At 34.7% G+C, this 14,743-nt stretch overlaps 2 protein-coding genes across 2 annotated transcripts; both read left to right on the top strand.

The window, feature by feature from the left end:
* The first annotated feature begins 856 nt into the window (after positions 1-856).
* Positions 857-4,641, top strand: LOC115977130 (monogalactosyldiacylglycerol synthase 2, chloroplastic-like). Its single transcript, XM_031098807.1, has 8 exons — positions 857-1,505; positions 2,312-2,484; positions 2,951-3,112; positions 3,209-3,350; positions 3,444-3,668; positions 3,753-3,815; positions 3,912-3,986; positions 4,092-4,641. The coding sequence occupies exons 1-8, from the start codon at positions 1,224-1,226 to the stop codon at positions 4,350-4,352; spliced, it is 1,383 nt and encodes a 460-aa protein (XP_030954667.1). The 5' UTR covers positions 857-1,223; the 3' UTR covers positions 4,353-4,641.
* Positions 4,642-8,413: 3,772 nt separating this feature from the next.
* LOC115977131 (actin-related protein 2/3 complex subunit 3) lies at positions 8,414-13,248 on the top strand. Its single transcript, XM_031098809.1, has 5 exons — positions 8,414-8,529; positions 8,681-8,786; positions 8,950-9,058; positions 9,806-10,075; positions 12,936-13,248. The coding sequence occupies exons 2-5, from the start codon at positions 8,784-8,786 to the stop codon at positions 13,076-13,078; spliced, it is 525 nt and encodes a 174-aa protein (XP_030954669.1). The 5' UTR covers positions 8,414-8,529; positions 8,681-8,783; the 3' UTR covers positions 13,079-13,248.
* The last annotated feature ends 1,495 nt before the right edge of the window (positions 13,249-14,743 follow it).

The following is a 14,743-nucleotide window of genomic DNA, read 5'->3' as shown; positions in this document are numbered from 1 at the left end:
GCACGATTAGACCAACAATGCGTTTGAGCGGTGCGATCTGACTAGCAATGGGTTTGGGTGGATCGAAGGCTAGACTACTGTTGCTCTCTCTCTCTCTCTCTCTCCTTTTCTGTTTTCAGTCTGTAAAATTATATTTGAAGGTAATTTGAATGTGTAAATTATTTTACACTTGAAGCCCTCTTATTTTATAGTCAAATTATTTAATTTTCCCTTTGACCAAATTTTTTGAGCATCCCAAACAGCAAACATGGTGTAAAATATTTTTCCGACTTCCTTTACAATCGAAACAAACACAACTTAGACTTTTTTTTTTTTTTTTTGGTTGGAGATAAACACAGCTTAGACTTAAAAAGAAGGAACACTACATTACCATACACGAGTCTTAAGAAAAAAACATGGGTACTTCAGTATTTGTTACTCTTCCTGACCTCAAATCAACGACCCATAACTTCCAAGAAGTGTAACTAGTCTTTTCAGCTCAAAACCTACCTACCATTTTTGTCTTTTCCCTCAAACGCAAATACGCAAAACCACAAGACTACCAAAAGCAAAAATCATAATAAACTTTGGGTCTGGTAAGGATACACGTTAAACTATTTATTTTTAAAAATATTTTATTAAGAATTAAAGAAATTGTCAATACTTTCTTAATTTAAAAAAAAAAATTTCAAAAATAATTAATTATTGTGTGCCTTGTCCACATTAACAAAATCTATAAACTTTTATGGTTTTGGGTAGTGAAAAATTCAAAAGCATTGTTCTGTTTCTAATTTTTCTTAAAGCATTGTATAAAGATTCGAATCTTTCGATTAGAACATTCCAAAATAAAATGCGAATCTGACGGCTGTAAAATTCCCAGCATAATTCCCAGCATATAAGTCTAAGCTATCATTTAGCCACTAGCACCAAAACTTTGCCAACTCGGAACCTCTTTAACCTTAAAAACCAATTACACCCTCTCTATCCTATACACACACTCACAAAAACATAGACACATTTCGTTTATTGAGTTGTTGTACTTATATATCAATAATCAAACTATTTTTTCTTTCTTTCTCTCCAACGGAATCTGTTTTTGCTCTGTTTTTCTCTGCCGGAAAATTCCCATTCCCGGTGGCGGGAAAGGGTGTTTGACCGTTAGGTTCAACTGGGTTTTCGTTAAAGTTGGCAGATTTTTATCTGGGGTTTGGTTTGGTTTGATTGGGGGGGGGATTTCTACGAAGATGGTGATCTCCGTGGCGACCCCCAGGAAGTCGATAACAGAGAAGGTGTTCCAGAAGGTTGGAGGGTACTACCATGGCAGCAAAAGCAACCAAAGCCAGAGGAGGTGCTCGAACGAGACTGACTACGATTATGACGAGGATAGCACCGTGGAGCTGGTGCAGATTGGAGCAGAGAGGACCAAGAACGTGCTCATTCTCATGAGTGATACAGGTGGAGGACACAGAGCCTCTGCTGAGGCCATCAGAGACGCCTTTCAAATTGAGTTTGGCGATGAGTATAGGGTAATTTGGCTTGAATCTCATCTGGGTTTTCATGGATTTTTTTTTTTTTTTTTTTTTAGGTTAAAAAAATTGTGGTTAATTACAGCTCTTTCCTTGATTTACTTTTCGTTGTTGATCTGGTGGTCTTGTTTGGAAGTATTATGTTTCTTTTCGTGGAAGAGAGAAATGTTTTATGCAGAACATGTGAATGGCTTGCCTTTCTGTTCTTATTGGACTTTCTTGGATTTATGTGTTCTGTTCTTCTCTAAAAAGTAAAATTGTTCAGAAGCCAGATATTTTCCCTCCATAATTTTTTTTTTTTTGGGTACATAGAGATTATCTAAAATTTTGTCCATCATGTAGCTTTTATTCTTCTTGGACTTTTCTGCCTCTCTCTTTCTCATTGTTTGTCAAATCAAGAACCTTTACTGTTCTTTTAACCTTCAAGATTTTCAATTCAGGTTCTCTGTTTTCATGATTCAAAATTTGCCAGAATTTACCATTTTTAAAAAAAAGGTGAGCATGATGATCTCATCTTGTTCTAATTCTTCTACTTACCAGCTGTCCTAATTCATGATCTTGGGATTTTCTCCAATTTTAATGACTTTTTCCTTTGCTGTTTTAATTGTTATGCTGAAAGTGGAAATTTTCTATTTTTACTTGGTTAATTTCCTTCTTAATGTTAATGAACTTTCCAGTTGGGTCAAATTAAAATTTTTTCTAGTGTTCTGCTCCATTAACTCATATCATCTGAAGCCTCAATCTGAACGATAATCTATTGCTTTAATTTTTATTTTCTCCTGACTGTTGGTATCTTCTGATTTTAGATATTTGTGAAAGATGTATGGAAAGAATACACCGGCTGGCCATTAAATGACATGGAGAGATCATACAAGTTCATGGTGAAACATGTACAGTTATGGAAGGTTGCTTTCCACGGTACCTCTCCTCGATGGATACACAGCTTCTATCTTGCTGCCATTGCTGCCTACTATGCCAAGTACTTGGATCCTCTTAACCCTTCTACTTTTCATTCTCATTGTTACCTACAGATACTATAGTACATGATAAATAATTTATTGCTTTCAAGTGGATTGTAGTTTCCATTAGATTTCTTTTTACTTTATGACATGATACTATTGTTTGGTCCCCATAGTCTAACAAAAGTTTAACCCTACTTTTATATATATTATTAGTTAATGACAGATCTTTTATTACTGTCACTTATGTGCATGTTGCTGCTCTCATCATAATGATGGTTCTTTATCACCCACCTGCTGATTGATCGATTGGGTAGAAGTTGAATTATTGAGGACATAGTTGCTTACTTTTTACTCCAAGATGAATTATTTCCCTTAGTTGGAGAACATGATTATAACTTTTTAGGTGTACAATATTATCAATTTGCATATTATATTTTTAGTCCAATTAGTTTTTCTAATTTTTGCTATATTGTGTGATTGAAGAGAGGTGGAGGCCGGGCTAATGGAGTACAAGCCAGACATCATCATCAGTGTGCATCCTTTAATGCAACATATTCCTTTGTGGGTTCTTAAATGGCAAGGCCTCCAGAAGAAAGTGGTTTTTGTCACTGTCATCACTGACCTAAATAGTTGCCATCCTACATGGTTAGTTAACAAACCCTTTTGAAACTACATTTATATTTGCTGCCCATTGATCATAGTTCACTTTGCATTGCATTCTAACTTTGAAACTGCATCCAGGTTTCACCCTGGGGTTAATCGGTGCTATTGCCCATCAGAGGAGGTAGCCAAGAGAGCGTTACTGGATGGCCTTGAGGAGTCTCAAACTCGTGTTTTTGGCTTGCCCATCCGGCCTTCTTTTGCCCGTGCGGTTCTTTCCAAGGTAGGTGTATGCCTCTTTGGTATTATAACTCTATGCATGCATTACTGGCTGGAGTTTCTGATTTTTACTTTCTTTGTTTTATGTCTTGTATAGGATCAATTGAGGGAAGAGCTTGAGATGGACCCAGAGTTGCCTGCAGTTTTGCTAATGGGAGGTGGTGAAGGGATGGGACCTGTTAAGAAAACTGCATTGGCTCTTGGGGAATCACTTTTTGATAATGATCTTGGAAAACCAATTGGGCAATTAATTATTATATGTGGCCGTAATAAAACACTAGCTGCTACTCTTCAATCCGAGCAGTTTAAAATCCCAGTAAAGGTAATGGTTTTCACAAACTTGTTTGGATCAAGACAATGCATTCATTTTGAGCATCGATTAAATGCTTGTTCCTCTTTGATATAGGTGAGAGGGTTTGAGACCCAAATGGAGAAATGGATGGGAGCTTGTGACTGCATTATAACAAAAGTATGTTAATAAATCCCTGCCATCTATTTGCTTTTATATCGCGCATATTGCCAAGCCCCTTACTAATTGGATTCTATGGGTTTCTATGTTTCATAGGCTGGACCTGGTACAATTGCAGAGGCATTGATCAGGGGGCTTCCTATTATTCTCAATGATTACATTCCTGGACAAGTTAGTCATCAACCTCATCACTTGTGCAATTGAGATAGATAACATGTCTAATTTATTTTCTAGCTGTACCCTCATTACTAATACTTTCCTTCTCACTTTGCTCAGGAAAAGGGCAATGTACCTTATGTTGTAGACAATGGTGCCGGTGTCTTCACCCGAAGTCCTAAAGAAACTGCAAGACTAGTGACTGAATGGTTCAGCACCAAGAAAGATGAACTCAAGATAATGTCAGAGAATGCATTTAAATTAGCACAACCAGAGGCTGTCTTCAACATTGTGAGGGACATCCATGATCTCGCTTGCCAACGAGGGCCTCTAGCGAATATCCCCTACATGTTAACATCTTCATTCACAAGCCTCATTTAATTGACAACAATTGTGTCTTGAGGCACTTCCAAAAAAAAAAAGTGTCTTGAGGCTCCTCCACTCAATCAATTACTTAGCCCAAAAAAAAAAAAAAAAAGGTTTGCCTCCATGGTATATTGCAATGTACAGTTAGTTAGCTTTGGAATTATCATTCTTTGGTCTCAGGGGCTTGGTCGTTAATGTGAGTTGTAAATTATGCAAAACAAGCTCTCGTGTTTTTAATGATTGGGATTTCTTTTAGGCTAATTTTGGGAGAAAATAGGATCATGTGAAAGTTGATAATGTTGTATTCTGTATTTCGCAGTGTTACCCCCTTTTGTTTTTTTCTGCCCCGTAATGACCTTAGCTTGTTGTGTACCCAAAATTTTTGTCCTGTCCTGTCCGTTATTAAACTTCTTTGTCCATCATGATTTATGACTCGTCTTCGAAAGCAGCATGATGTGAAGTTTGCTTTTCTTCCAATGACCTGTTTGCTTCAAAGCTAAAGTACAAAACTCATTGAGACTAATAGACTATTGAAGCAAGTGATAGAGGGCTTAAGAAGCAAAAAAGTGAAGTAAATATGCCTAATCTTTTATGCTTTGAATTGTCAAGCCAAAGATTTGTTTAGACACCTTGCTTGAACTTGCTGGGTTTAGTCTAGCATAAAATGGACAGATGGAATAAATTGTTCAACACGGTGTGTGCACTTGCACCGAAAGCGTGAATCTATTACCATTCAATGGTAGTAGATTGACGCTTTTAGATATGAAACCAGGTTGACTGGTTGTTATCTTGTTGCACTCAATGCTCTTAAAGAATGTTAGTTTTGACTCCTAAAACCCTGTTAAGTATTAATATCTTAAGAAATATGGTTCAAGATTGTGGAAAAAGAAGACGCAAAGACTTTGTCACGGGTCAAGATGCACCAAGTCTAATATGAGCTCAACATGGTCATAGACTTGCAAGTTAAGGTTTACATGTACATAGGTTTTTAAAGGAAATTGTTGCACACCGTACACACAACGTTTGAAAATCGTGTTTACGATTTCATAATTTAATGAGAGTCATGTTTTGAACTCATGGTGGTATAGACAACGAACACGTCGGTGTGTAATTAACAGCGCTAGGTTTTTAAATGTAAAGAAAGAAGCCAAGCTGCCATTTGGTGTTGGGTGTGTGTGACTAAGATAGTGACAGCATGACAGACTGTAAAGACTGGGCAAACAAGATCGTGCCATGTGGCGCAAGCGAGGCTACCAAAAATCCAGAGAGGTCAACAACAAGAGTACTAGGGTAGCACATGAAAGATAAGTCAAAAAAAAGAGAGAAAAAAAATATTTGTGCAGGTCCACCACTTGGGGTGTTTGGTAGAATAGTTTGAGATATAATTTTTGTAGTTTTTTTTTTTTTTTTTTTGGAAATTTGTGTAAATAAAAAAGTGTGAAAATATATGTAAATATGTTTGAAATGTGAAAATTGTTGCTCAAACTCAGATACCAAATAGGTTTGACTTAAGGTGTATTTGAATTGAAATGAAAAATTAAAATTATTTTACTATTTAGTTTATTTTTGCTATTATTTATAGATCTCATTGTACTTTTTGACATTATTTATGGATCTTATTAGACTATTTCAACTAACTTTTTCCTTTATCTATGATATTTTCAGTAATAATTTTTCAATTTTAGTAAAATAAGCAGTATCCAAATACATCCTTAATTTATCTTCATGGGGGTTTATAATTTGAAAATATAGATAGCTGCTAAGGTTGAATAACTTTTTTATGGTGTTGGTTTCTGCTTGGACTTACTTTGCCTCAAGTTATGATATATCAGTTGACACCACGATGTTTTATTATAGAATATGACTATATGTATCGTATATGTTTTATTAAAGCGAAGATTACAAAGGGAATACCTACTCTTATTTGCATATTCGACAAAAATCAGAATGACTGAAAAAAAGAGGGAATGAATCTTGCTATCCTCTAGTCAACAAGGCTATTATTGGCTGAATAGTTCACACCATTAAAAATGATAAAAAAAATTATTATAAAAAGAAATTGATAAAAAAATTAAGGGCAAATATAGAGAGAGAAATACTTGGGTTGATGCGGAAACTTGTCACAAACTAAGAAAAACTATAAGATTAATTATAAAGCCAAGTATGAGAATCAGATTAATTTAGTGCATATAATAAGGGGTTGGATTGAAGCTTTTCCCTCGCTAATTGGCTCTAATTGTAAGGTGTTAATGCTTGTAATCTTGTACTTAGTTTAATCTTGTTTATATGAGTATTGAAGTTTGATTCAAGTTTCCTATTGTTAGTTTAATCTAAGCTTTAATCTGTCTTTCGTGAACCTTCGAATCAACAGCTGTTTAGATGAACTAGGCTTCGAATTAATTTGTTTGCATTCCAATTTAGTTACTTGAGATCCAATGGCATTAGAAATAGATTAGCACTCAACCCTAAAACTTGATCACTTGTAATTTCTTTTGCTTGCTTCATTTTCATTGTTACTTGTGTTTTGTTTGTTTGTTTGTTTTATTTATTTATTATTATTTTTTTATACAAAGATAGAAATTCTAATCTAGTATGCATAATCTAAATGTATATGTATGTAAAGCTTCCTCCTGAAAACTTAAACCCCGGCTCTTGCCCCCCTCCCACACCCCACAAGCACTTATACTTATGAATTAACCATCGCACCAAGGATTTGCGGTAATTATTTACACTATTTGTTAAAAGTCCACTTAATTGAGGTAATATTAAACCCTATCTATAATCCTCGGGGTCAAATTCTTCACTTTGAAACTTGAAATAAGACATTGAACCATCTTCAATTAATACATAGGGCAGCCCCACTTACAAAGATCTAATCTGAATCAAACATCATGATGCATAAATCAAGGTTTGAATCTCTTTTATTCTGTTATTGTAACTATTAAATTATTCAAAATAGGAAAAAAAAGAGATGGACTAGTTTTTTTTTTTACTTTTTTTTAATAGGTAGATAATAGGGGAGGTGCCTTCTCTTCCATTATTGTAACTATTAAATTATCTAAAACAAAGAAGAAGAAGAAGAAATAGGCTAGTTTTTTTAATAGGTAGAAAGATGTTCTTAACATGATAATATTAAGGTCAACTATTATCCAATTCTATGGATTAGTAGGAATTTTTTAAGTGATCATCCAAGAGTAGTGACATCTTTTATGATATTTTATGTTTGTGGTTTGAACCTTATCTTCCCTCATTCTCTATGCACTTATCTAGGGAAGTAGGCCCCATTTAATAATATCATTGATTTTTTTTAAGAGTAATGTTATAGTCATAAATTTTTTTACAATATTTTTACAAATGGTTAAGGTAGCAAATTTTTTATTGTTTGTATTTGGGCCCACCATTTACGTAACTTTTTAACTTACCAATACCACTCACCACATTATCAATTTGTTAAAAAGTTTATAATTCTAGCATTTTCTTCGTTTTAAAAGACATTAAAAAAAATTAGATCTAAAAATTAAAAGAAAATATGCAAGCTTAAAAAAATTAGCTCAATAACAAAAATTACCAGTAGTAAAACTAAAAAAAATTAAGCCCAATCAACTAATTTTACCTAAAACAAACAACCCAGCCCTTTAAAAATTTTTGAATAAAATTTGATTCCTACTCATAGTAGATACATGCATCAAAGATACACAACAAAAAAAAAAAAAAAAAAAAAAATTCTTCAGCGACTACAGTAGCAAATTCGCTCACACAACTCCAAGTTCTAACTCTGTCCTTACCTAGCACAAAAGATTCTAAAGATTGGTCAAATTAGATATTTTCCTTACCTAAACCATTCTTAAAGCATTAGCATCCAGTGATGCAAAATGCCTTTTTATCCATTTTAGATTTTACTCTAAATTCACCCAAAAAAAAGACTCCACGCATGCATCCTGCTAAACGACATCAAACGACAATTTTCTTTTCACCCTTTTCTTGAGTGGATAAAACTAAAAACACATGTCGTTGCGCAATGGATACGGTGTCGTGTCGTGCACTCGAAAATATAATAAACTATTAATAATTATCAGAAGCGGTTCCATTGATTTCACCCACCAATCACGTCAGAGCATAGCACCGATCCGCTGAGCTTTTTGTCACCTTCGGTGGCTCCGACCCACTTCCGATCCATCAACTGAAAACTCAGGTAATCTCATCCCCTGAATTCCAATTTTTTTTTTACTCATTCTGTTCCATTGCACAATCACTATCATTCTTCAAATACACCATTATTTATTCATTTTCACAAAATACCCACTCAATCTTTTGCTTTCTACTTCATTTTTTTTTTTTTACAGAATCAGTCTGTTTTTGTTTGCATTTGGGAAAAAATTTGATAATTTGAGCTTCAATTTGCTGCAATAAGACACCAATTCATCTGGGAAACAGAGAAAGAGAAGTATGGTATGGCAATCGTGCTTAGCTTGACAAAGTCTCAATCTTGACGTTTTTCCTTTTTGGGTTTCTGGGATTCTTTTATTTTTTGATCCTGGTTTGCATTGAATATTTATTAAAGTGGGAATTTTTCGAAATTTGAAAATTTTTAGAGAGATGTTTGTCATGGCAGGTATATCATTCTAGCTTTGTGGATGAGGAAGGAATTACTAAAGCTTGTGGGTGCCCTCTGCTTCCTTTAAAAAGCCATATAAAGGGTCCTGCTCCAGCTTCTGGTCAAGGTTTTTTACTTAACCTTATCATTTAACTGTTTCAAATGCTTCATTATTTGATAGTGCAATTATAAACCAAGTTTTTATACTCCCATTACATGCTAGGTTAGAAGGGTTGCTTTGTATTCACTAGAAGTATACAGGTTTCTCACTATTGATATAAAAAATGTGCATATTTTTTTAGGGTACTTGAAATAACAAATCAGTAGTTGCTAAATGCTCAATATTAATTATGAAGGATATGACCCTAGTCCAAATGCATACATTTGTTTCGTACATTATGGAAATGGTGGTAAAAGATGATGCACTTTGTGGGTTCAAGACTCTTGAGGAATCTTTTCCATTCTTTGGGTTACATATAGGAAGATAGAAATAAACTCAACAATTTTGGGTTGCTGCCAGAAAATGCAATATGTGCATCGACCAGACCTTTGTGACTTCAAATACCAGGAATCATTATAATCCCTCCTATGGCACTCCAACTGCCCATGAATTGGGTTATTCCTAAATATCATAAGGGGTATAACAAAGATGAGAGAGTTGGACAAATGGGCACTAAATACTTTTTGAGAGGACCTCCCCAAATCACTAGTATGGCTATCAAACTCATGAGCATCAGCATGTAGGTTCTAGATCCAAGTGGTGTTATCACGCCCTTAAGCTAGCATGGACGAAAAACAATATATGAAAAATAAAAGGACTAAGAGTAGCATGTACTTCCTTATGTCTTTAATATTGAGGTCTCTGTGTATGCAGATAGAACTGACATCGTAGATGAAGCAATTACATTCTTTCGCGCCAATGTCTTCTTCAGAAACTTTGATATTAAGAGTTCGGCGGATAAGCTCCTCATATATTTGACATTTTACATTAATGTGGCTTTGAAGAGGCTTGAAGGTTGCAGAACTTTGGCCGAAGGAACTAAGGCAATCATCAACTTGGGTTTGGAAAAGGTTCCAGTCCCTGGAGAGTCCGGTTTTCCTTTTCCAGGCCTTTTCCCCCTTCCGCAGTCTCAGCAGGAAGCAGGTGAAACTCCTTGTCTTTGTGTTTAGTATATCAATGTATGCTAGAGAGCTTCTTTGGCGTGTTGCTTGCCTTAATTATCATATTGTTTATTCATCTAAGATGGAAAATTCTTCTATTGGCTGACTTCTGTTCTTTTTATCTTATTATAGTTGTAACGTTTTTGAAAACCTTAAGAAATTCAATTATTTGGATGGTTTATAAGAAATTCATGATGTAGCTTCATACCAAATTTGAAAAATTCATCAGCAATTTTAGGTCACAATGCCTAGACTTATTATGAATCTAGAAAGTAAACATCCTAGTTTAATTTAATTATTTATTTTTTTCATATTTAATACTCACGATGGTGGTTAATTCAGCAAGTAGTTTAAACCTACGATCTGATTTCTTGTTTTGTCAACTCGTTAATCTAGCCGGAATAGTATATGTAGATAGAATCATACATTCATTTTTCACCATTGTGCATTTCCTAGTGTAGGGACTGAATTTGGATTGGACCCAGTATAAGATTGGGTTTTAGCCCAACAAGTCCAAACAATGAATTTGTAGAGCGTAGATGAAAGAACTAGTACTATTTCAAAAGAAAGACAATAAAAGTTGCTGAATTAAGATTGTTAAACGAAAGTAAAATAAGAAAATCTGTCCTCGGTACGGCTTGAGGAGCTTATATTATAATGTCTTGTTCATGAACAAAGTTACAAGAGTTCATAATATTATTACAAAGATTTCTTCAATTTTTCCGATCCTTTTCTTTAGGCCATCTTCCCATATTATATATTACAATCTTGGTATCATCCCTACCATACACGTGTAGGTTAGATTCTAGGAACTCCTTCTTGTCCCATCCAACACCTTCCAGAACCATCAACTAATAGCTGTAAGGCTGCTTGACCACTGTTTAGGTATCATTTCCACATTAATGCGACCAGAGAGTTAGTTGGGAGACATTTAATGTGGAGGTAGTAGTTTTGAAGATATTTGTTGCCTCCCTTTGCTCATCCTTATCCAATGTCCGACTCTTAGTTGTGATGCAACTTTGAAGGATGTCTGGGATGATAAGGCATTCTTATTGACCTCAGATCTCCGTTTTCGAGATGACTTTTCTCCTCGGACGTATTTTGGACTATCACATACAATCTTTATTTCATCTTCTTATACCATGCCTATTATAACCTTATTTGACCATCCTCGAATTGATTGATATCCTTGGATTGGGCCATAGGCCCAATTCAGACAGTTTCAATGGTTCCTTCTAGATAACTGGCCCCCACACCTAGTTATTCTTTCAAGCTCCCAAGTTTGACAACTTATTTTGTGTCCTTCTGGCTGAAGCAAGTCCACCTTTCCTGCTTTCTTTGGCATTTTCTTTATTGTCTTTATGTCACTACAATTTGTGGTGAGAAAATAATGCTCTATGTTTCTAATACTGATAATTATTCCTTTGTGCTTTAATGTATGTAACAATTTTATGGGAAGCCTCCTCTTGGATACTATTCAAATATCATAGCTTTAAGTTTTAAATGTAGATGACGAGGAATGTAGTTTCTGGTTGGATACAAGCTCTTGCTGCTAATTTTGCAACATTTGCTACACCATCTTTAAACCTACATCTCAATTGAAAAAGTAATATTGTAAAATAGTTTAACTCTAAAATGTTGCTTTTATTCACAACCTGCATGGGCCCTCTTTTCTTTCTGCTGGTTTCGCATGACATGTTGCTTGGAGATAAAATTGTCTAATTAGGGATCAATGTGATATCAATGATGCAATTGATACCTTCATTACATGACCATCACTTGAGATTAAGTGTTCGTTTGGGAATAGCTTATTTAGCTTTTTGTTGAAGACTTTTTGTTGAAAATATACTAAAGTATACTTGTATCTTGAAAAAATTTGAAAAAGTAAGAAAAGACGGGAAAAAGTGGGGTTTTAAGAAATTGTACATAAAAGTTAAAAGCTGATGCTAAACTCACCCTCAACCATTTGTTGGTTATCAAATACCTCAGTTTTATGTGAAGGCTCTTTGTATTTTCTTTCATTGTGGAAACAACAAATTTTTCTTGAGTGAAGTTCATTATATAGATACAGTTTTCAAATCTAGGCTTAGCTTACTGCCTTTTTTGTTTGATGGGGCTGATGTAGTGGCTTCAACTATTGGCCTTAAAATATTGGCTTTTTTACTTTCTTGTTTCATAATTTACTTTTGATGGAATCTGTTCGTGAGTTGCTTGTGTGATTTATAGTCATATGGCACCTCCTCCCCTTTTAAGAGCAAGATTGAGGGTGAAGTATAACATTATCCATGAGACTTTTTGCATCCTTCTCGGGTTATGGAGTTGGGGCCTTTGTACATTCTATTTCATAGTTAGGGCTTTAATATTTCAACATGGGACTAATGTATCATTTCTCCACCAACATGTTGATTTTTGTTATTTCAAAGTGATCATAATTCATAATACACCATTGAATGTCCACTTCATAGAGATTTTTATCAAGAAAATTTCAAATCTTTTCTGTCATTTTGATGAATATACTTACATAAAACCAATGTGAGATATGAAAGTTGAATGTTGAGTCAGCCAATGGCCCAACTGGCATGTTCACCCCTTTAGGTAGGGTATGTCTGGGCTTCGCATTCCCCCCAAATGCTTTACCTAGTAAAAATTAAAGGGCAGATGAATGTTGAGTCTTGAGACTAGACAATCGTATTGATGTTTGAAATGTTGACATATATGATCAGACTTGTGAAATTTTGGTTTTCAACGTTTCGTCTTCTGCTTAAGAACATCCTCAACCATGTGAATGATTGCTTCAGACTAAAAAAGTTTTCCATTCTTATTTTTCTAATTATTGAATGCAGAGCTGCTGAGGAATTATTTGAAGCAGATAAGGGAGGAAACAAGTGGGAGACTATTGAGTGTTGCATATAGACCCAATGGGACTCCAAATAAATGGTGGTTAGCTTTTGCCAAGAGGAAATTCATGAACATTATCGTCCCTTGAAGTGTTTCTTGTAAAGACTACCCCATCTAATGAAACACGCGTGCTTTACTCCCAAGCATTGTCTTCCTTTTCGCTGAAGAATCTTGTACCAAGTAATTGAAGTAGTGGAATGATGCACCTTGTGCTATATTACAGTTCCTATAAATGACCAATTTCTTTATTTTTCTCTGCTGGATTCATGTCCTTGTTCTCGTGCTGTCTTGTCTTGCAATTTCTTTATCTTCTTTTCTTCCTCTTTTCCCACGTCATTTTCCCTCTCTTCGCAGGGCCCAAAAGAGGAAATTTTTATGGTAGGCTTTTCAAAAGTGTGGAGCAAAGTCTTTTAGGCTCAAAGCTACTTTTTGATATCTGTTCCTTAAAACCAGTGGTTTGTGGAATTATTTTCTTTTCTGACACAAGTAGTCTTTTTATAGGTTCTGTTATCAGCTGCGGTATTTGCATTATTTGATACTTTTCAGAGATGCAACTTATTCATGTTCTTCTGCTGCCTTCATGCTCATCTCCTTCATAGGTTTTTTTTTTTTTTTTTTTTTTTTTGAGAAACATCTCCTTCATAGGTTGATAGGGCATGAGATTGCATATGAATGAACCATTGTCACAGCATTTAGTCAGCAACCAAAGGATATACATGAACGAAAAGTACGAAAAATCTAGACTTGTGGGAAATAGTTTGATATATATGGTTAATATGTATTGTACACAATGTACAATTGTACAGACAGTTGGACATGATTTAATGAGGAAAAATTGAGAGTTCCAACCAATAGATAAACAGTTATTGAACCAGGTTGACCAAATGCTTGGACCGGTTGGTTGCTTGGCTATTTTTCTCTTTACATGCCCACTAGTTTCCTTCAAAGATAATGTAACCGTGACTCGTGAGCATACTGGCACAGCATGCTCCATGATGTTATATTAAAGCTTGTTGTACGTTACAAAAAAAAAAAAAAATCACTTCAATGCTCTATCTATGAGGTACGAACATATGTTGTAAGTGCTCCATCTGAAAATTAAAATAGTGACAAGGTCATGACTCAAGATCCCTTTTAACTTGGGGCCTGTTTGGATTAAGGAGGAAAGAGGAAAAATGGAGGGGAGTAGAGTAGAGTTCATAACTCAATCCAAACGGACCATTATGTAAACACCAAAATAAATTGTCCATAGGTCCAAAAAATTGTGGTTGGAGATTTGGAGTCAAATGAATTTTTCTTTCCTTAACAGAGACAAGACAAATGTCGATGACTTTGAATTTCTAAACTCTAAAGTCTAAACCACGCACAAGCTTGTGGACAGAGGAGGATGATGCGTAAGTACATGAGCAAAAGAAAAGTTTGAATTTTCAAAATTTTTTTTTTGGGGTATAACTTTCTTCTTGCCTTAAATGAATGTCTTCAATTTACTTAAACGAATATGACAAATTCCAAATAGAATTGAAGGATTGATGTGTGTATTTAGAGTTCTTCTAGTATCACTAACTTAGCCACAATTTTTGTCATAACTTTTTTACATAGAAAATTATGATTGATTTTTTTTTTTTTTTTTTCACTTTCATATAGACCTACTATTTTTTTTTTCCTATTACTCACGGCCAGTCATGTGGGACAATTGTGACAAAAGTTGTAGCTAAGTTTGTAGTACTAAATTTTTTTTATGGATTAATTCAGG

Source organism: Quercus lobata, chromosome 2 (assembly GCF_001633185.2).
Source record: "Quercus lobata isolate SW786 chromosome 2, ValleyOak3.0 Primary Assembly, whole genome shotgun sequence".
Classification (NCBI taxonomy): domain Eukaryota; kingdom Viridiplantae; phylum Streptophyta; class Magnoliopsida; order Fagales; family Fagaceae; genus Quercus; species Quercus lobata.
This window is presented reverse-complemented; position numbering and strand designations above follow the sequence as displayed.

Excerpts from the sequence above, each read along its gene's own strand:
- LOC115977130 (XM_031098807.1), top strand. The coding sequence starts at position 1,224 with ATGGTGATCTCCGTGGCGACCCCCAGGAAGTCGATAACAGAGAAGGTG. Across the intron at positions 3,816-3,911 it reads GTGACTGCATTATAACAAAA|GCTGGACCTGGTACAATTGC; the intron begins GTATGTTAATAA and ends TATGTTTCATAG. Across the intron at positions 3,987-4,091 it reads ATGATTACATTCCTGGACAA|GAAAAGGGCAATGTACCTTA; the intron begins GTTAGTCATCAA and ends CACTTTGCTCAG.
- LOC115977131 (XM_031098809.1), top strand. Across the intron at positions 9,059-9,805 it reads TGCTCCAGCTTCTGGTCAAG|ATAGAACTGACATCGTAGAT; the intron begins GTTTTTTACTTA and ends CTGTGTATGCAG. Across the intron at positions 10,076-12,935 it reads GCAGTCTCAGCAGGAAGCAG|AGCTGCTGAGGAATTATTTG; the intron begins GTGAAACTCCTT and ends TATTGAATGCAG.